At 37.3% G+C, this 23,278-nt stretch overlaps 1 protein-coding gene and 1 long non-coding RNA gene across 39 annotated transcripts in view; one reads left to right on the top strand and one right to left on the bottom strand.

Annotated features, from left to right (window-relative positions):
• TCF4 (transcription factor 4) overlaps positions 1–23,278 on the top strand; it is a 366,378-nt gene that overhangs the window by 110,893 nt on the left and 232,207 nt on the right. For all 38 annotated transcript variants that reach the window (XM_054461452.2, XM_054461458.2, XM_063653718.1 and 35 more), the window contains 2 exons: positions 15,062–15,123; positions 18,061–18,157. In XM_054461452.2, coding sequence (XP_054317427.1) covers positions 15,062–15,123; positions 18,061–18,157 — 159 coding nt within the window. The remainder of the gene's footprint in view (positions 1–15,061; positions 15,124–18,060; positions 18,158–23,278) is intronic.
• LOC129019141 (uncharacterized) overlaps positions 1–23,278 on the bottom strand; it is a 30,382-nt gene that overhangs the window by 3,719 nt on the left and 3,385 nt on the right. The window lies entirely within an intron of this gene.

Here is a 23,278-nt window from a genome sequence, read left to right as displayed (position 1 = left end):
TCTCTGAAGAGAAAATAATAACTTGCCTTTCAGAGTTGTTTGGGACACTAAAGGAAATCATGAAGATGGAACTGATTTGTTAACTAGAAATGGACACAAGTATTGGTTACAGGTTTAAAATGAAACTTGCAATGTTTGAGGAAGAAAGGGAAAATGTTAATGCAAAAACAAAAAAGGTAAAGAAATGATGGGAAGTAGGTTATTGGCACTTTTTCTTTGGAAACCCATTGCCATATTTCATGTAATTAAACTTCATTCCTTTTAATGAAGCAATTCTTCTAAATAATACAGAGATTTCCCACCAATGTAATATTTAACATTTATAATTTTCACCTTAAAGGTTGAACATTTTTAATTTTAAAACTGTTTGTTGCAGTTTAAATCTCCTTATGCCACAGAACTGTGGACTTTCTCTGGTTGCAAAATTCTTTACAGTGCCTTGAATTGAAAAGGGCTTAAGTAAAAAAAGCTGGGGGAAGTGGGGGCCTTTTACAAACAAATTACAACTCATTTGGTACAATGAGGATAATTCATTTTGTCTTGTTTTGCATGGCTGTATATTGTTTTGAATTCATTCTGCATTTCGGAAGCTTGCAGTATTTCTATTCTGTAGGTTTCTTACTTGTAACTGCAGATTTCGCGGTTTCTTTTGTGTACCACTTGCCTCCCAGAATTTGGCCCAACAGTTTTGAGTAGCTGAACAATTTATCGGGGACAGATCAGCTGAAATGTGGCTCAACTTTGAGTAAAGCAGAAGGAATGGCATAAGGTTAGGTGACTGATGTGTGAGTTTTTGAATTTGATTTGGTTTTACATGGAAAGGTTGAAGCAATGATCCATGTATTCTAATAAAAATCATCAGTACAAATCAAATAAAATCTGGCTTAGTGGCTGTTTTCCCACTGTATCATTCATGGCTAGCCTGTGCTGTTACAGACCACATTTGGCAGGCATGGCTTTTTCCTACAACAGATCTTAAAGTAACATTGCAATCTTTGCTGTTAAAAAGGCATCTTTTCTAATCAAACTGTCTGCTAATCTCATCAGATAAATCATTATTCTCTACTGACAGCTCGGGCTTTCCCGGAACCCCTTCCCTGCTTCTTGTTTTCTCTCAAGATGCCTGGTTATCGTCATTCTTCAGGTCTTTGCCTCTATCGCCTTTCACACTAATGACATTTCTTCCATTCCTGAGGAAGAGTTACAGATTTTTACCATTCCACTTACTGAATTGGTAAGACCAGTACCTCAGAGCAGCTCATCTGTTTCTGACCGGTATTCCACTAGTTATCAGATGGGCAAAAGGCAGGATGCATCCAAGTTGCAGACCTACTAGAACGAAAAATGCCTATTCCCAGGAATTTGATATGATTAAACCTAAGAAATCATCAGTTGATGTGTTCTCATCTCTTTCAGGTCTTACCCCCAACAGCTGGACTAGTAAAGTAAGGCAGATGTGTTTTCACTACTTGAGTAGTGAACATGTTTTATAGAACCTGAAAGTGAAAGTAAGGGAGGCAGCATGGTTTGGAGGAAACCTTGGTCCATTTTTCCCTCATAGACCTGTCCTGCTAACAAAGTCCTGGGCATTTCTTAAACTGATGGCAACTGCGTGTGCCCTGGTGGTGAAATGGTGTTGCAGTATGCCTGGGCACTGCCCTATGAAAAAGGACACACAGAGGGGAGACTCACAGTTTTGTTTTCATTGCTGACATGGTTTAAAAATGTACGTTGCTAGCTGTGAAAACTCAGTCATTATAACACCGTACACCTTTCTTTTTTCAGCAAGTATTCCTTGTGAACATTAGCAAGTATTCTATTCTCTGTTAGTATTAAACAGGTAATCGTAATAGCATGAAAGAGTGAAAGTATGTCTTATGCAAAATAGCCTGTTTTATATAGGGCATCTACCAATTTTCTTGTGATTTTTGTTTTTTCCTCTTTTGAAAAATGATTTTAGTCTGCTCGTGTTTAGGTAGGTAATTTCTCTTGATCCCAATTTTATACTTTAAATGATCCCAGATATTGCATTTTAAATGAGATGATTATATAAAAAATAGGAAGCAGAAAGCATAATTAAAAATTGTGGTTACATTATCATGAGACCAAATGACCAGTCAGACTTCTCTGACCAATTTCATAAAAAATAAGGAGGTATCATTTGAACAAGTTGTAACATATGGGAACTGTTTTAAACACCATCATTAATATCAAGAAACTATTAGGAAATGCAAGTTTGTGTATCGTGTGTGTGTATGCTGATTTTACACACACAGGCACATGCACACACATGCACACACACATTTATAAGCCCAAGTAAGAGAAACCTTTGCCAATGTCTGCCAGGCATTTGGCTGAAGTGGAATTGTGAGGAACATTTTCTCAGCCTTTATAAATCACAGTTGAAATATGTCAGCACTGTTCAGTTTATAAAATGACAAGGGTTGTAGGCTGGGCATGGTGGCTTACGCCTGTAATCCCAGCACTTTGGGAGGCTGAGGCGGGAGGATTGCCTGAGCCCAGGAGTCGGAGATCAACCTGAGCAACATAGTGAGACCCTGTCTCTACAAAAAATTCACTGGGTGTGGTGGTGTGTGCCTTTGGTCCCAGCTACTCAGGAGGCTGAGGTGGGAGGATTACTTGAGCCTGGGAGGTTGAGCCTGCAGTGAGCCCTGATCTCACCACTGCACTACATACACCCTAGATGAAGAGCAAGACCCCATCTCAAAAAAAAACAAAAAAAACAAACAAAAAAAAAACCCAAAAAAACAACGAAGCCTTCATCTAAAGGTTAAAGGGACTGTTTCTACCTTATATTGATTATAACAAGTTAACTCACTCAATATTGTATGATATGCTTATGCTGTATTGAATGGCAAAGTTCCTCTCACAGTCTTTTTTGGGGTCACCCTTCACTCTTCACCTTGTGAGGGTGGCTAGTTCATTTGTATACCTGCTCTCTAAATGTGGGAATATATTCTTTTAAAAGTGGCAACTTATCTCCCCCTTCTAAAATATTTTAGGTGTTTCCATTTTTTTTTTTTGTACGTCAGCCCATGGAAACCACACTAAATTTTTCTGTGTCATGAGTATGCTTGTCTCTGCATTTGAATTTAATTGGGAAGTGCCTCTGCAATGGCAGGTCTCCTTTTTTACACAATGGTTTACAGAATGTGGTGGGAGGAGGCACCGAATAGCCTGTTAGGATAGCATGGCTCCAAAACTGATTCTTGAACTTGGCTTTATACATTGCATTAATTCTCAAGTGGATCAGTCCATCTTGTCTTCATCTTGGCCAAATTCCTTCAAAATTAATAGTAAAATATGCCTGAATATATTCTTGTTCCTGCCCTCCCCACTCCCAACTAAGTCACAGGGCTACAACTAATCATTGTGTGCATTGAAATGTCACTAGATGATCAACAATTGAAGAATATTTCTTACCAATTCAAATAGAACAGAAACTTCAGTCAAGTTTAGCATTTATTGCCCTACATTTCTGCGGCTGTCAAAACCAGTTGATCAGAGACATGAGGATATGTAAGGAAACAGGAAGCTGTGATGGGTTATTGCTCGTCTAAGAGTGGTACAAGTGAGACTTGAGGGCTTTGTCACTTTTTACCTTATACATTTTTGTATTTTAATTTTTTTCAATAAGCACATACTTAAAAATTAGTTTGAATGTTCTTAAGGTATCTTTCCATAGATTACTGATTAGTTCAACAGGGACAAATTATAATCATACATTGCAGAATTTGCATGCCACTTTGACCAGGTGATCAAAATTGGCATAACACATGAGGGGCAGACCAACATGCCATCAAGGGGCTCTGGAAGTGATGTCCTGGGAAGGACACCAGACCACTATTGTAGTATTATATCCACTGGAATATAATCATGAGGAAGCATCTGATCCTCCCAAATGGAGAAACATTTCCATAAAATAACTGGCCTGTATTCTTCCAAAATCTTGATATCACAGAAAGCAAAAAGACTGAGGAATTATGTCTGATTCAAATGGATGAAAGAGATAAGACAATTCAGTGCAGTGCATGATCCTGGACTTTGTCTTCTACCGGAGATGGAGGAAGTGCCCTCTTGGAATATGGATTATGGATTGGATCTAAGTACCCACAGTATATTTTCTGATTTTGATAATAGTCCTGTTTTTGTTCTTAGGAAGTGCACACAGAAGTACTAAGGGGTAAAGGGATATAATTGATGCAACTTACAAGTGGTTCAGAAGCAACATATTATATAATTATAACTGCACTGTAATTAAAAACTTTTAAAATTAGCCGGGTGTGGAGGTCCCAGCTACTAGGGAGGCTGAATTGGGAGGATCTCCTAAGCCTGGGAGGTTGCGGCTGTGGTGAGCTGTGTTTGTGCCACTGGACTCCAGCCTGGGTGACAGAACGAGACCCTGTCTCAAAAACAAACAAACAAAACAAACAAAAACCCCAAAACTTAAAAAAAATAAAGATGTAAAACATGGGAAGAATGAAAAAATTATACATTTTCCTTGACTTCAACCCTTGATCTTTTCTTGATCAGTTCCTAGGTGGGGCTAGGATATCTGTGTTTTTTATGAGGTTCCTTGAAGTATTTGGGTGGTCAGCCACCATTTGGAGATCACCATATAGTGCCTAGATTATAAATTATCCTTTCAGAAAGAGTTGCTGGAATCATTTCAAGATTGGTCAGGTGCCAATAAATAAGTAATAGAAATGCCCTCAAAATTGGAATTGAAAGAGTGGAAATTTATTTTTATTTAGTTTGGGGATATGAACATGGTATAATATTGTCGCACTTTTTCTGGAGTTTAAATGAGTAAGAGCAGCCTACAGTTGACCAGATGACGTAATATTTTTTTCATACCACAAAAATTAAATGCTTTACTAAAACTTTCATTCTCTTACAATTCTGATGAACAAGGTTGTACTGTATGGTTAAGTATCACACTGTAAATTTAGGCAATACATGTCCTATTGAGCCCATGGAGTAAAATAGATTTTCCCATGATCCAAACTATTACAATTTCACATGTGTAAAGTATTTCAAATTCATTTTAATAGACTGCTTCCCTTCAAATACATGTGGAGGTAGATTTATACAACTGTAAACAGTTTATGCATTTTTACAGATTTTCATTATATGTGTTTGATACTAATTTACCTCTTTTTAATTGTAGGAGAGAGAAAGAATTAGTAGTTTAAAACAGTAGGAACTGCATGTTCTGCTGTGATCAAGGAATTAGATAATCTGGCTTGTTTGCTTAAGGGGTCTGTATCTTGAGACTTTTATAGGGCAGTATTAAAGCTCTGAGCCTCCTTATTATGCCAGTACCCAGAAGATTGCTTTAATGAGAAGTAAAGGGCCTTTTTCCAATTACAAGGGAATAACTGTATTAAGTTCCTGTGTTATGTCAACCTGCTTTGATTTGATTACTATGAAAGAAATGGATTTATCTGTCAGTGTTACTTAATTAAGGCTTCTCATTGATGTTTTGCAGAGTAATATAGTGTGGTTTGCACATTTGAGCCTAAATACAGAGAAAATTGGCCTAAAACTAAGACATGACCCCTGAAGATAACATGTAAGATTGATCATTCGTCATTGCCAGGTCATAGGCTACAGTGTTAAACACAGGTGGAAGGATTGCCATGTTGAAAGGGTAAAATGAAAATCAGTTTATGGGAGTGAGTATTTTAAGCAAAAGGGGTTGTGCTGGAAAACTGGATTTTAGGGAGGAGTTTTGAATATGTAAAACTATTGACTTCACCAATATTAGTCAAGCATCTGGAATAGGAAATGACAATAAAACAAACAGGAGAGGTAGATTTTGTTAAAGTAAAAAAGGAAATAGAAGAAAAAGGAGAAAGCAAGAGGAAAGAATGCCATTTGGGAGAAGTAGACCATTGTGGTTAGGCAGAGCAATTAGAGCCTACAAATATTTCAATTAAGCCAGCCTCTCCTTCTCAGAACCTCACAAATGGCACCCTCGGGAGAAAAGAGGTATCAGGAAAGAGAAGAAAAGAGGAAACAGTTCCATGTTTCATGTTGGCTAACCTCTCCCAAGAATAAATTCAATAAATTATTTACCAAATAGGCATTTTTAAATACCAATTTGTATATCTGAAGTCATTACAATATTATGGATTTTGCACTATAAATATTACATGCATGGTTTGAAAAATACACATATAATTACATGTAGACCTTATCAGAGGTATACAGTTTTATTAGGAAATGAAGCATATTCTTAAATGTATTCCTTAGTTGTTTAATGCTTTGTTTTCTAAAGTATCTACCTTTTATTTCTTGCACTCTGTGATATATCTTTAGAAGGTGATATGTCTTTAGGAGGTACCAAACACCTACTTAAAAACTTCCTTGCAATATTTTTACATTTATTTAAGTACTTTGAAACTTATCTGTGTAATGTTGAAGTTAGATGGTACTTCGATTTTTTTTTTCAAAGTCTTCAGATATGGTAACTTACTTCCAATTGTTATTCTCACCCGATTTGAAATTTTTACTCTGCAAGAAAACTGTCTTAGTTAAGACTGATTTTTAAGTGCTTTTAGATTGGTCACATTTTGAAAAGTCAAAGAAGGTATATATAGTTAACGTTATATTCTTGCTTGAGTTATTCATGGCTCTTATTTGTAGGATATTGCTTAAAAAGGTAGGATCCCCAAATGACTAACTTCTCTTCAAGAGGAAGACCCCAGCTAGCCAGTCCCATACATTTGAAAGGTTGCTAAATGGCACTCATCTCTCAGCATTTCACATTGTATATTCAAGCTAGGGTATAATTCAAGTTAGATAATCATTGACATCTCCAAATATATAAATTAATATAAAGGCTTCAATGTACATTTGGTTCAGTTGCATAATTTAACTGTTTACCACCTTGAGCTTCAAAAAGATTTCTGAGTTTCAATATAAGGAACACCACTGACATATTTGTAACATAACAGTTACCCACTTCGTTTTGTTACTTTCTCATCTGAATTTTATGTTTTAGGAAGATGCTTTCCCTGTTTATAACAGCACACAATGGAATTAACTCCGTATCTTAAGCAGCAGAAATTTAGTGTTCATTTTTGAAAAACAGTTTATTTTGAACTTAAGGAAAATAATACTGTTTTAAAGGACTTATTAATGGAAGTTTAAGTTGGATGTTAATTAAGGCTAAAATATTGCAGTAATTGTCTGTGAACACATTTTTCCTACTATACTTTCTCACCAGCATATCTACCCTTTAACTTTTCTTATCATATGAAAAATACTAGAAGGTGATCTCATGCTTGACCTTTGAGTTTCAGATTTATTTGGTTAGGAAATCCATTAGCTCTGAGAAAGCCAGAGTTGACAGCAGTCATCTGAAAATGGAAAGCCCAGGTCTGTATTCTTTATATTTGACGTATCTTTTTTTTTTTTGAGACAGAGTCTCGCTCAGTCACCCGGGCTGGAGTGCAGTGGCACAATCTCAGCTCGCTGCAGCCTCCGCCTCCTGGGTTCATGTGATTCTAGTGCCTCAGCCTCTCAAGTAGCTGGGACTACAAGTGTGCACCACCATGCCCAGCTAATTTTTGTATTTTTAGTAGAGATGGGTTTGCCATGTTGCCCAGGCTGATCTCAAACTCTTGGCCTCACTTTTTCTAGTCTGATAGTTTTGATTGCTGTCCACATAAGCAAAGTAGAGCTTTGAGAAATCAAATCATAATCCACCTGCCTCGGCTTCCTAAAGTGCTGGGATTGTAGGCGTGAGCCATCGCACCTGGCCTGACACATCTTAACATTTGTGTGGGAAGCATTGACACAACCCTCATCCTTTGCTTAGTCAGATTTGGGAAGTGCTGGAAGCTTCTTGTCAAGTTTCTTGTTAGTGCCCAGATCACTCATTCTGAAGCACCATTTCTTACGTCTAATAGAAAACAGAAACAATCATGCTTGTGTGGACATCGTCTGTCAATATTTGAATCTACTCAACTCTTCCTACGTCCGTAATAGTACTCAAATTTGACTTCAAATTACTCTACTTAGAGCTCTTATTATACTGGGTGCTAATGAAAATGTGCACATCCTTAACACGCGCTTTGCTGATGAAATATTTTGAACTCTAAATTCATCTGGCACTGACGGAGAGCATATGCCATCTCAGTTTGTGTGAGGGCTCAGCCAAGGGTTCTTCCTGGACTAGGAAATTAGTAGGAGCCACAGATGTACGCAGTCTGTGAGTCTCCATAATGGTGTGGAGGATATTTAATAGTGTCTGTTGTTGCAGGAAGAAGGTTTTGAGGCAGTGTAGACTTCATTGTGTTTCAGAATGATTATCTTTCCTGGAAGAACTTAACATCCTATCTCTGAGCGCATTCTGAATGTGTTGAAATTTTTATTAAGAAATCAATATATTTCTATAAGAGCAGGAATCTGTAGATTTAGAGCAATGCAAAATACCATTTTAGGCATTTTTCTGATTTCATAAAACTCTAGGGTCCTGGGTGATTGGCATGTTGTAGGCTCAGAGTATAGAAAGGACAACTACACAGCTCTACGTCAAATCAATCTAGGTAACTCTCATACTTGTTTATTTCAAATCAAGCTGAAAGTTACATGGTATTTAGTCTGTGTTCTTAGCTTGGGACTCTGATCAGCATACATAACTTCTGACAACATGTCATTTGTGTATTACACATAGAAGTACACTGAGATATAAAGAATACTCTAATGGTAAACTAAGCCACTGAATAAATCTAGTGCTTACTGAATTCTCACTCTGATGGTGTTATACAGGGTCACAGAGAAGGTAGGACTGTTTAACCTAAGCGTTTTGGGTGTTTCTAAGATCCAGGAGAGTATTTAAAAATCACTGACCTGTGTAGCAGAGCAAGGAGTCATAAAAATATAAGGCTCAGATTTTCTCAGATCTTGGAGGGTATTATTAAATTAGGCACTCATGATAAATATTGGTGACTATGGTAGATATTTACTACGGATCAAGTACTTTCCTAAGTGTTTAACAAATGTTAGTTAATTCATTTACTTTAACAATAACTCCTTAATCTTGCAAATACTATCATCCCCTTATCTACTGTTAGAATACTGACTTTGGGGTATGTCTTGGGTTTTCACTTCTGTTCTCCTTGACCCAAGAGGCCATTACATTTTCAAGGTTGACAGATGTCCCCAGGGCAAAAAATGTGTTTTCTTCTTCCCTGGGTTCCAGCCTTCACTTTGATTTTGGCTCCGCGATTCCTTGTCTGCTCAGTATTTTAAAATTTTTCAAAAAACTGTTATCCATCATTTTTAGTTTTCTGTGGGAGAGTTGTCCAAATATACTAGCCTGCCCTATTTCCAAGAATGGAAATCAAACTTGCTTATTTTGTAGTTCACAAAAATGAGTACGGAGAGGCCAGTGACTTGCTCAGACCAGAGAACTGGTCACTGCAGAGTCCCTGCTGAAATCCAGCTCTTTATCCCAACTCCCAGTGCTGTGTTTTCTAAAGTTTGTCTAGTCTGTCTGATAGTTTTGATCTTGCTGACCACAAGAGCAAAGTGGAGCTTTGAGTAATCGGATTACAAGTTTAATGAATGTGGATGGGAAATCGCAGAAGGTAAGAATTATGTCTGAACATCTTTCCCCTAAATAGAGTGTTTGGTCATAGTTCTGCCCAAACTGTTGTGTTGTGGCACTGATCTGTCAAATACTTTATTTATTTATTTATTTTGAGACAGAGTCTTGCTCTGTCACGCAGGCTGGAGTACAGTGGCTCAATCTTGGCTCGCGGCAACCTCCACCTCCTGGGTTCAAGCAATTCTTCTGCCTCAGCCTCCTGGGTAGCTGGGATTACAGGCGTCCACCACCAGGCCCGGCTAATTTTTGTATTTTTAGTAGAGATGGGGTCTCACCATTTTGGCCAGGCTGGCTTCAAACTCCTGACCTCAACTGATCTGCCCGCCTCAGCATCTCAAAGTGCTGGGATTACAGGCATGAGCCATTGCACCCGACCAATATGTCAGACACTGTAGGGGGGACTCGTGCAGAATGAATCAAATAAGATGAAAATTTGTGGATTTTCAGATTGCCTCCTAAAGCAGCCAGCAATCCCATGGAAGAGTTACTAAATCTATCTTAGTTTAGGGTAAAATAAGAAATTAGAAAAATCTTGAACAACTGAGCCCATTTCAGTCTTTTGGAACAGGAATTTCTATCATCTACTTGCTTTCTTCCTTTCCTTTTGCCCGGGGTATTATCTTCCTCTTTATTCTCCCATCTTGGAAAAAGGGTGGCAACAGAACAAGAAGGGGCGAGAACTAAATAGATTCAGCAGCTTCATCCCAGGCAGTTTTTCATTTGTCACTATGTTGCCTTAATGGATTTCACACATCTATTTCCTGTATATTGTTTAGTCTCACCTCTAGATGTAAACACTTCTCATACCACGATATTGTCTTACTTTTCACTTTCTGCTGTTTTAATTCATTTCAATAAAGAACTAATGAGCCCACCATTGTACAGTACCACACAAGATGTTATTTGTGTCAAGTATGTTTCTTTCCTATAATAAACGTACATCACAGTTGGGTATGATATAAATATATAGCTCTATAGCTGTATGTATATTCACATGGTAATTTGGATAATAAATTCTGTGTACTTGCTGAACTATCGTATTGAGCCCGCCATACAAGTTTTATCATTGTGCCTACTGTTGATACTATGGGCTGCTATGGGACATTCTGTCCTCTGTGTTGGGAGCTCACAGATATTTTCTGTCTGGCTTAGTATCAGGATTAGGTATGTTTCTCCTGGACACTTTGTGTGTTTTTATCTGATGGTTATTGTCAATCTTGTTTCCCTCTCTGCTTTGTCTACTTAATAGCTTCTAAAATTTTGACCCACCTCTAGCAAATAGCCAGTCCTTCACTGTGTGCATTTTGATAAACTCATCATACCTCTGGCCTTACTGTTCTGCTACTTTTATTTTGCAGTTGCTTGTTTCCTTCAAATATTGATTTCATATATTTTGTGTTGTATGTGTTTCTGTAATCTTTTGTGGACACAAGAGTGGGTATAAACTCCCAAATAAAGATATTCATTCTGCGTGGGGAGAAGTGACAGGAGGGAACGTTCAGCTAGTTAGACAGAGATGTGACATTCTTACTTGGGAGCCTTTACAGCAGTGGGCAGAGCTTCAGCCTCCTTTTGTGTCCAAGCTCTGCCATTTCCTGATCCCTTGGGCAAGTTTTCTAACCCATCTGAGCCTCAGTTTTCTCATATATAAAACCGGAATACTAGTAAGGCATTTGAGAGTTTAGCGCAGTGTCTGACATACATTCAGGCTCACCACATGTGAGCTGTTACTCTTTCTTTGAGAGGTGAGGAACAGTTTAGGCAGAAGGAATAGCAGTTACAAAAACATGGTGGTATAAAAGAGCGTGCAGTGTCCTGGTACACTAGCAGGAGTAAGGAATGGCCAGGTGTAGGCCTTGTGCAAGGTTTACATGAAAATGAGTCGGGACAAGAACTTCTTGGATGCTCATGTGATGGAGGTGTATACTGAATGCTGCTGAAGCCAGCAACCCAGACAGGAATTTTAAGATGTGGAGTGAGAGAGGCTGCTGTTGGTGGTGTGGGGCATGCATTTGTCTTGTGTTACAGTGGAGTAGTCCTGTGGTTCTCAAACTCCTGTGTGCATAAAAGTTACCTGGGGACGTGTTAAAAACAGTTTTCTCAGCCCCACCCCCAGAGTTGCAGACTGAGTAGATGTGAGATGGACCCTAAGAAGCCAATTTAAAAATGGGCATACAGGTGATTCAGGTGGCGCATACACTTTGAAATGCACTTGGTGGTGCACTGGAATAGTTACTGAGGAAATGCTAACTAAGGGGCAGGCCTGACAAAGTTCAAGGAGAGGGAAGATGGAAGAAAATGACTTCAAAGTAACATGTTTACATTCGTTATGAATTACCACTGCATATGCTATAGAAGACACTAGTTTATAGTGTCTTCTATGGATATGGATAAATGAGCACCGGTTCTATAGATTTTTTTCAAAGATAAAATATAATTAGAATTCATATGATTATTCTATTTATTAGGTTTGGGAGAGCTAGTGATTTGTCCTCATCCTCGAGATCGAGCAGGAGACCAAGGGAAGGGGAAGCCTGTTCAACAGAGAGCAATCAAAGAAAGAAAGGTGCAGCAGCGTGAGGTCAGGAAGTGGGAAAGATGGAAATGGGAAAGGGTGGGAAAAGAGCAGTCAGATCCGATTGGTCAGGAATCTATTTGTGAAGGAACCCAGCCAGTATTTAACCTGCTTTGAAAAAGCTAGACTTCCAGCATTTTTAATTAGTGTATTGCTCACTTTTGAAATTGCCCAGTTGGGAATACTCAAGTTTTGATGTGTTTTATCTGCCTGCTAATTAGCAGGCTGCTTGGTTGACCATTACTTTTCCTTTTTTCTGTGGACAGAAGATGTATATGAAGGTCTCTTGGTACATTCCAGCTCCAGTCTGGCTTAAAGTGCATGAGAAAAACTGTGTATTTAATAAGAGTTCTTACTAAATTATAAATCAAATTTTTATACATCTTTTCTCCAACTTGATTCCTTTTGCTCTAGCACAGGGATTCTCAATCTCAACACAATTTTTATTTGCGGTCAGAACACCAAAAATATATATTTTTTTTAGGGACAGGGTCTCAGTTGCCTAGGTTGGAGTGCAGTGGCACAATCGTAGTTCACTGTAACCTTGAACTCCTGGGCTCAAGGGATCTTCCTGCCTCAGCCCCTCCAATTAGCTAGGACTACAAGCATGTTCCGCCACACTTGGCTAATTTTAAAAATTTTTGTAGAGACAGAATCTTGCTGTGTTTCCCAGGCTGGTCTCAAACTCCTGGCCTCAAGCAATTCTTCTGCTTCAGCCTCCCAACGTGCTGGTATCACAGGTGTGAGCTGCTGTGCCCTGCACAGGGTATTTCTTACTTGGTGAGCTGTTTTGTGCATTTATGAGATATTCAATAGCAACTCTTGGCCTCTATGTGATCAATGCCACTAGGACCACCCAAATTGTGACAACCAAAACTGTCTCCTGGGTGGCTTTGCCAAATGTCCTTTGGGATGCAAAAGCCCCACTGACCTGGCAGTAGCGTCCTCCTTCCTCCAAGTCTCTGCCTACTTTTCATGTTTGAAATCCTCTTTTAAAATTGAAAAGATAAAATGAGTCCAAATAATTTGAAATCTTATGGTACTTATAGGGATTCAAATCTGTTCCTCCATTACTTTTTGGCCAAATTCAAGAGGAGAAATCTCTCAAATGAATCCAAGCTGGCTGTTATAGGTGAAAAGAAAGTCAAGATGCGCCAGACTTTTAAAAGCTTGCAGTGGTTGAGAGATTTTGTTATTTATACACTTTTTATTTTGGCTGAAAATATTTGGTTTTTGTTTAAGAATTAAGAGAACCATGTAGGCTACAAAATTTATTTATGTGCGAATCCCAGAGGGTTGTAAGTAGCTTCTTTGTGTGCTTCAGTTCAGCATATACCGGATAGGCCAGCATGTTGGATTGTTAAACAGCAGATCTAGGGAAGGTTTTACACCTTTTCTCTAGGCTTGGTGCAGTCCCGAGAGCTTTCTTGACATGTCTTGAAGCTCACAGTGCACTGATTTTAACTGTCCATAGGGGACATCTGTTTGCAGTTTGTGTTATCTGCTGAAGCACCAACTAAAAGGAAGTGAAATAATATTTGTCATTTAAAAAAAAAGAGAGAGAGAAGTTAATTTAGTGGTAATAACTTAGTTGTTGTTGCTTTTCTATCTCTTAAGATATTCTGAAACACCATGTACTCTACTGTATCCCAAAATAAATTAATTAATTATACTATGATTACTTCTGCTGATAATAAAATAGCAGTAATAATAAAAGGAATGACAGTAGAGCATTAAGAGAATAAACAGTATCACTGAAATGTGAGGAAACACAATAAATGGGATTGTGTCTCCTGAACCATAGTTTCACACTTCCTCCTCCACTTCTGTCAGAGGGTGTTTGTGATGGCCGTCTGTTATCAGCCGTGATCAAAATAATATAACAGTGAAACTTTTTATACTTATGAAGGCCCTTTCATCAAAAATCTCACAGCCATTTCTAAATATAGAGCGACTGATCTTTAAAACACTTTTATGTTTTAAGCAATTAATATGGTAACTTAGCTGTTAGACTTTCCATCCTGCGTATTTGCCATTTGGAGCATGGATGGAACATTTCGTAGTCTACTCAGCATTAAAACTTTGCTGGTATTGAGTTTAGAATTCCAACTTTTCGATGGTTCATGTAGGTCTTTTCACTGTCATCTATCAAAACAAAACATTGCTTTATAATGGAATAACCACATTCATTTCCACATATCAAAGCCCAGATTAAGGATTATAGACCAAATGGTATGTCTAGTTTAAAAAAAAAAAGAAAGACAGAGGCAGTATTGTCTTAACCTAAACAAAAGTTTTGTTTCAGTCCTAATATCCCTGTAATGTGCTGGTGGAAATAGACTACTGAATACTTTCTCAGTCTCATTTTCTGTTGCATGTCTGGTGTATTCTGTGATAAGCCTGGGCTATGGAACAAAAAGGATCCAAGAGCATTATGACGAGGATGCTAAAGGTGTTAGTGTGGATATTTACCTTAATTTAACTTTTTTTTGCATTAAAGTTATGTTAGTGCATTTTTAAACTTATTTTATCCAAAAGATTGTACTGAAACTTTAAGTACAGTTTCACATCTATAAAAACTGAGGCTATCAAACACTGTGAAGGATGGAAGTAATTTTTATGTTCATACCTCTGGTTCCTGAGGGTCCAGTTCGTTTCTACTGTGAATTTAAATGAGTTAATTTAAGTAGATGGGTCAGAAGCCACTATCATCATGGTAGCCCGGTGCCTGGTTCTTAATTAAAGGCAGCAGGAGATTAATTTGAAACATTAATTTAAAAGTGCATATACAAAAAGAAAAAATTACTGCAAGAAAGCCTAAAGAACTTTCCTCTTGTCCCTAGATGTAGAAGACAGAAGTAGCTCAGGGTCCTGGGGGAATGGAGGACATCCAAGCCCGTCCAGGGTAAGTATATCTAATCTTTTCTCCCACAACCAGACATCCCACATATGTAAATTGACAAACAGAAGGTGTGTTTCTCTTTCTCTCTCTCTCTCTCACACACACGCACACAGAGGCATGGGCATGCACGCGGACACAAACACACACACGTATATGTGCATACTAAGTTTAATGAGGATCAGCTTAACTTTGGAATTTTTTTTCCCCATTCTCTTATTGGATGCTGTTACTCAATTTGACACCTGTTCCACTTCTGCTAACCAGAAGAAAACTCCTTCATTACATATTTGGTCTTTCTTTTATCAGTTATTGATCCATATTACATATTGCTATTTGTTGTAGATGGAAAAACTTAAAAAAAATTCCTAATATCCCTATAATGTATTGGTGTGAATAGACTACTGAATAATCCCAAAGATACAGTATGAAGTTCTATCCTACCAGTATAATCTACGTACTGAATCTGAGTTGATTTCACTATGTAGACATGTTATCATTCCACCAGTAGGGACTTTGATCACTAGATGGATCATTCATTTATTTGCCCTCAACTTTTTGCTCTTCTTCTCCACAGTTTTCCTACATGCATTGGTTGTTTCTTGGGGAAGACCCAAGGAATATAATGTAATAGGAATGTAATAGGAAGACCATGGAATAAGAGTTGGGTGGGTGGTTAGGCAATATGTGTTTCTTGTATGTATATGATCTTGGGCTTGTCATTTCACCTCTTGGGTCCTCATTTTCCTATTTTGCAAAATGAGGAAGTAGAGCCAGAGGATCATCTGTGTTTCTTCCAATTTAAATATTCATGATTTTGTATGAAATTTCTTTAACTGAATCATTCCTAGGCCCTCTAAAATCCATGTCAGTTTTTATGATGTACATATAATGCCCCAGATTAAAAGTACACTTCGTGTACATGGTAAAACCAGCAGTCTTCCTTTCCCAACCAGCTATATATAGATGAAGCATTCTGCAGGGAGGGTAACATTTTACTGTAAGTATTCACACAAATTTGGGTTGGGGGAAGGTTCCATTTTGGCATAAGAGGCAGGGAAGGTAATCAAGCTGTCAAAATGAGGGCATTTCAGCAAGTCAGAGTTAGACATTTCCACCTGTCCTTGGCATTGTGATCCTTAGTCTAGTGTTCAGGGTACAGCAGGATCTCTAAGCTTACCAGTAACTTTGTGAGTCCTTACACCAGCTGTCGAGCTTGACATTCTAATGCTTTATATGGATGGGTTGAGGAAATCTTTCCTCCTCCTCGTGTTACAGTCTGCACTTGCAGAAATAAATCCATTCCCCTTGACAGCAAGTGGAGATCATAGAACTCCCCTGAATTGTTTAGTTCATCCAGATTTTCACAATTTCTTATGATATCTCCATTCAGTACACATGGTACTTTTAATTGTGTTTCAGAAAACAAGGTCTGTTTAGAATCATCTTAATTTAGGATTAAAACTAACTAGCTTTTGGTTTTTGTTAGCTGTCCTGCCATTTTTCTCAAGGAATATATTGGTGAATAATTTCAAACCAATTTAGTGTAATTTATATTTTCTAAATCCAGAAGTTTGCATGAGACAAATCATTTGTGGCAGATTTATACCCAGGCAGACTTTCAAGGTCTCTCTTTTTTCATCTTAACATGGGGATAGTGTCTACCTTACAGCACTGTGCTGAGGATTAAATTAGATAATATATGTTAAGCTTTTAGTACACTATCTAGGATGAGGACACTTAATAAGTGATAATTAGCATTATGCAATGCCTGGTATAGAGGGAGTGAGTGTACTATGATGGGTATTTAAAATTTAGCCTCTTTTTGTAGATCGACATGTTGGCAGAATTAGATTACAGTATCAGTCAAGTTAATTGTTATACATGAGGAAAGGCGATTGAGAACGGGGTTGTTTTCCTTAAGGTTGAGGGGATGTGTCTTTCCCTTGTTCATGCAGCAGCCCTCTTTTTCATGTGGGCAGATTCTGCCCTTTGGCTCACATGCAACCGATACCTCTGAGTAAATTTGACTTAGACTTTAATGGGCAGTTCCACCAGCTGAGCAGAATGACTTTTTCCCCCCTTTTTGGTCACTTTATGCACTTTAGTAGACTGAAAGTTGAACCATGTAGTAGAGATGGTTTTAACTCTTTCCTATCGTGTTACCAAATTTCCCCATTAAAATTAAGTAACTGGACAGTTTAAGAACATTGTTTTGATTTTAAATTCCCCCTAAAACAATAAGCTGATTGTAATAATGAAATATTTCTGTCAAAATTTGTCTGCTTTACAACTGGTTGTTTTTTGTGACATACTTTGTCCAACTCCAGAAATGCTAATTTATGCCAATGTTTTGATGTTCATATCATAGTTAAATCCTAATATTCTTAACTTTCTTATGTGTTAATTACTTATGTGACAATCTAGTTCTCTTACAATCACAATACCACAATAGTAACTATAATAAAACATTGAAACTTCAGTATCGTAACACCAAATGTTATTGTTTGAATGGCTCTATCTTGGTCCTTGAAAAGCAGTTCATTGCATGCTATGCCTAATTTTCCCTTGTGGCACAACTTTGCTTTAATGTGGCCTTATTAAAATAATAATTTTTAACATAAGCAATATACTTTATATGTGTCTGGTGTTTTACATACATTATTTTATTTAATCATATCAACAGCTCCATGCAGTTGATACCATTATTATTATTCCTAAGATTTCTCAGCTATTATGAGGAATATTTGGACTTCGTAGACTCTAGAGCTTTCTTTTAGCCACTATACCTGTGAAAGAGCAGATTCCTTCAGTGAAGTTCCAGGGAGGGAATAGTGGACTCCAGTTTCTTTGGAGGGGAGAAGTTTTGGTAGTGGGGCTATGTTTGTTTATGTGCTTTTTATTAATATAAAATCATAACTTACACTGTCATTTTATTTACAGAACTATGGAGATGGGACTCCCTATGACCACATGACCAGCAGGGACCTTGGGTCACATGACAATCTCTCTCCACCTTTTGTCAATTCCAGAATACAAAGTAAGACCCATTTTAAATTAACTTACACTTTTTGAATGCTTATGTTTTACTATAGAAGGTAAAACCATGTCCTAGACAGAGGTTCTGCTTTTAGAAACTTGGATATTTAGTCAGTTCACTTGTAATACTCTTAAATTGCAGAGAGGTATTGGCAGTCTGTGTTTGGTAATAGTGCATTAAGGATTAAGTTTTACAACCATATGGAATGAAATGCTTTTAGTGATACTGAATCTACGTGGAAATTTTGTTTTCCTTAGACCTAAAGCACGGACCACAGTTTCAATGTTATATCAGTAGTTTCCTAAGTTAAGGTAGATGAAGTCAAAGTGGTGAATATTTAGAATAAAAATATCACTGGGCTTGTTGGTTGGCAGTGATATATAGTCAGTGTTAACTGTGATTTCTGCTAAAGGGGTTATGAAAATAAATGGTGTTAATGGGCTTAGTGTGCTTGAATCAGAGTAGTGCATTCAAGTTGAATTGTAAAATCTGAATGTACATTTATCAAGGCGTGAACTTTAGTGCTAATGGCCTAGGCAGACCCCATCCTGCTTTACTAAAGCAAGTTACCTGTTAGTTTGAGGCTGTCTGTGAATCTCCGGCATGCCATTCATCCTGGCATCCTCAGCATGTTTTTCTGTTTTTGGCTACCCTGTAGGGATGTTTGTTTAACAGCAGTAACTTGAGCAATGAAAAGATGATTCCTAATGGCTTAAAAGGTCCCAATAGCTGGCTACTTTAGTTTTGATTGAAAAAAAAAAAGATCTTTGTTCCAGTAAACATGAGTTCTTAACAATATTAGTAAATCTCTCAACCTGGCCAAATTCTCTTGAGAATCTGTCAATAAGTGAAGTTAAATTTCTTGGTACAATCTGTTGGACAACACTCCAAGGAAAACAGACAGCAATGATTATATTTTTCTGAGACCATAACTGCAAATGCTTCTAAAGAATGTCATGATTTTAAGCTTTGGAAGCTATACCAGTTACTTCAGGTCCTTGAATCTCAGGCATTCTTTGAAAAATCACCATCAAATCCATCTAAATGGATTTCAGATATTTAACACAAAATAGTCAAAGCAGATAAATACTAGCAACTTATTTTTAATGGGTAACATCATATATTCGTGCCTTTGAGTATCTTACCAACTTTGAGAACCACAAAGTTGGTTTTGGTCATAGAATGTTCTTATTTTTGTGCTATTTTTGCCTTCAAAGTAGTAAATTTCATATTTATGTTTTAACATTGTAACTCAAACAGGAATCCCAGTTCTTTATCAGTTGTTGATAGAAAGGTGCATTGTTTCTTGTTCTCAAGATATGTAGATACAGGTGACCGATATATTTATCAACTTAGATTTTAAAAGGCAGCTTTTGACTCTTCAGCGTCAATAATTATGATTTTATTTCTAACACCCTTGCTTCTCTATTCATCTCCACAAAACCACTTAGAATAAAAGATTCATTTGAAAATATAGTCTTGAGAAGTAGCATCTAAATAATATACTAACTTCCTTGGATCCTAAAATGATCCTCTAATGAGCTGCAGTAAGAAAAATAGAATAAATAAATACTCATAGGGAGATGCTTATGTTATCTATGTGAAAAAAGTTTTAACTCTAAAGAACAACTTGATAAATTAATATTACAGAATACACCAAGCAGTACAAACAGATTAAATGATTGTTCTGTTCATGTTTCCTCATGGGCAACTGCTTTACAAATCAAATTAGTTTTTCAATCCAAATAGTATTTAAAATATAAGTGGCCTGACAGTCTAGAGCGGAGAGAGCTGATTCTTTTCACTTAGTTGTTGTTTAGGCTGCAAATCCATGTCAGCTTTGCTCTTTTATCCTGTCTGCCCTCCTTCCCATTAAACTCTTAAATATGGAGACCAAGACAGTCTCCTGCATTGTGATAGAAAATGCTACTATGTCCACGAGGCCCCCACCCACTGTTCCCAATGAAAGGACTTCTCTGTTAGATAAGCTGTCTGGTTTGAAACATGGCTCTTTATTGTTTACAAACTGCTACATTTTCCACCTCAAGCAGATTTTTGCACAGAAAAGAATTGTGCTTGGGCTAAATGGTTTATCTGACATTAACGGCGCAGTGTCAGACTGGGGTCAGGGAAGTCGCCCTCAGAGCGAGAGGGCATTGCGCGGTATGCAAAAAAAATGGAAAAGGGAGAAAAAGACATTGAAACAAGTATGAAATGCCTTACATTTTTAGTTTAGAGAAGAATATTTTTTTTTAAGAGAATTGACTCTTACGCTACATTAAAAACTCTTCCCATCGCTATAATTTCTCACATCCCCGATGCCTTCTTGATTGGCTTGCGTATCTGAAGGCTAGATTCGGGGAACAAAGATTCTCATTGATTTTGCCCAAGCTGCTGTTTATTTAAAATGAAACCACTTTTCAGATGAGCCGTATTTGGTGCTATGTTACAGCTTTACAAAGAAAAGATAGATCATTTTCAAGAAATTAAGGACAATTAATTTACAAATGGTAATAAAAACAAAGTAAGTTCTATTGGTGTAGGGGACAGTTTGAACTCATAGCATATATGCTGTGTTCTAAACCGCACTTTGTGTCCAGGCCCAGAGCCCACGTTGTGACCTTTGTGGATATTTTCCTTCCACTAAAAGAAGGTAGTAGACTTTAGCATAAGTGTTTGACAACACTCCAGTCTCCACTTTCAGAATGTTTAACTGGTTTTCGTTAAAACTACGAAGTATTTGTTTCTGTTTCAAAGGCTTAATTCTGCCATGATGTCGCATCAGGGTAAAAGCTATAGTATCAGAAACAAATCAGCCACTTTATTGGAGCAGATTCTCTATTGTCAAATCAATCAAGCCTGTGACTGAATTAGGCGTCTGCTACAGAAATAAGTGACACTAATTTTATAGGAGTTATTAACTGCAGATGACCTGATTTTTTTTCCTTTTTTTGGTGAACTGTTCATTTAGTAAGGTTTTATTTTATTGCAAAGAAAGAAAAAAGTACTGGACTACTCTTTCCTTTTGAGAGTGGATTATTATTAATTATATATTTTGTTCTTTATGGCAGTATACAATTTTAGGGAAATGATAACAGGCATTGCTAGTATATTTGTTTATAACCTCTTTTATGGTAATGAAACCCATTATTACAACTCTGAACTTCTTGATTTCACATGAATGGTTTTGCATTTTACAGATTTTTAAACATAATACTTCTATTTGACACTGAAATTCCAAAACGTAGTTCATTTGTGTCTCTATTTCAAATTTATGCAAAGTGGGATATAAATTAAAAGAGTAATAAAGTGTTTTAGCCTAGGCAACATGGTGAAACCTCATCTCTACCAAAAATACAAAAACTTAGCCAGGCATGGTGGCACGCATCTGTGGTCCCAACTACTTGGGAGGCCAAGGAGGGAGGATCTCTTAAGCTCAGGGGGCGGAAGTTGCAGTGGGCTGACATCATGCCATTGCACCCCAACCTGGGCCATAGAGTGAGATCCCATCTCAAAAAAAGTAATAAAATGTTTGTTTTAATTTATTCTTTTAGAAATAAGCTTGTGTGTGTGGAAAAATTGCACTATTTGATAGTTTGTGAATCCCTAAAGTAAATAAAACACCCATGTGTGGTTATACATGCATGCACACACATGTACACCCATACACAAAATGTATGTATCATGCTAGAAGACTTAATGACATTTCTTGTTTTATAAGATTGTTCTGTGTTCCTGTCTGTGGTTATAGTTTTCATACAGGGTTTCAGTGGTTGATATTTGTAAGTCTTTTAAAGAAGAACCCAACTAACAGAAACAAAAAGCAAGCTCCTAAATTTTTTTTAAATAGGTGTGAATAGCCTTTGTGTTTGTTTTGATGTTGGCAGGGTTGAGAGATGTCAGTACTGACTGCCTACATTGACCAATTCATATACTTTCATCTGACAGTTACTGAGAACTCACTCATTGGTTTCATTGTGTAGATACATGCCAGGTTGCATTTTGCCTTAGTTGAAATTCCATGCATTGTTTTATATCTGGAGAAAATAAATCATTTCTTCCTTGTGACTGCCTATCATTATTAATGATTATAATGTACACTGGACCTATTGGAGACTTGTTCATTGCAGTTTTTAAACAATTTGATGAAACCTTTCTAGGTGGTCAGTTGGATACCTTTCAGAGTATGCTAATGGTAGAAAGGGTCGATGAGTCTAACTCCTCTGTTTTTTTAAGAGGTTTATTTATATGCTATGGAATAGTTTGAAAATCCTGGCAAGAAGTGTATGGAAAGAATATGGACTTTAAAAAAACTTTTTTTTCCTTCGTCAAGTACTAAACTTTTGCAGGTAATTGTCCAGATATTTTTACAATGGTGGACAATATATTTTCTAGCTAAAACTGTTTGATCCAAGGAAGGAGCTAAGTATTCCATTTTCCTTTTATTATTCCACAGCATCGATTGAAAGCTAGAATGAGGATAAGTGAGCAAGTTGCCCCATAAAATTACATACATGCATTTGTGACTGAAGGGTGTGAAAAGCGATACTTTTGGACATTTGGCTACAGCTTAGTTCAGCATCGGGGCTATGCTTTCACATGGCCCATTTTGAATGGTTCAGTTTCCTTACTGTGGTATTTGGTTCTAGTCCTACTCATGGTACTCTCCCAGAGCATTAAATAATTTACTGCCATAGAGTAGCTGGGTTCTAACCTAGCTCAGCAGAACATTTTACTGCTGGATTAGATTGAGGTTTCAGGCAGAACTGAAGAAAGCTGCTGGCTTACAGGATGACCTTTGAATCTCATCTGGGTTAGCGGTTGATATTTTGATTTGGTTACTGTGGTCATATTGTGACAGCTGCTAGCTCATTATAATTCGGTTCCACTGCTCCGTTTGCCTAGCAAGAATATTTAGGTTTGTATTACTTCGGAGTGTTTATGGCTACCCTGAGTTTAGCCCAGCATAAAGGTGAAGTGTTGTGAGTGTTTTCAAATCCCAGTGGCAGAAGTGGGTGCCACAGTCTTCTTGTAAAACAGCAAATGTGAGTACATGCTAATACAGGAAGTTTTACTCTTCATTGTAAAACAGAGAATAACCAATGAATTAGCTTTTACTAG

The sequence above is a fragment of the Pongo pygmaeus genome, chromosome 17 (assembly GCF_028885625.2).
Source record: "Pongo pygmaeus isolate AG05252 chromosome 17, NHGRI_mPonPyg2-v2.0_pri, whole genome shotgun sequence".
In the NCBI taxonomy this organism is placed as follows: Eukaryota; Metazoa; Chordata; class Mammalia; order Primates; family Hominidae; genus Pongo; species Pongo pygmaeus.
This window is presented reverse-complemented; position numbering and strand designations above follow the sequence as displayed.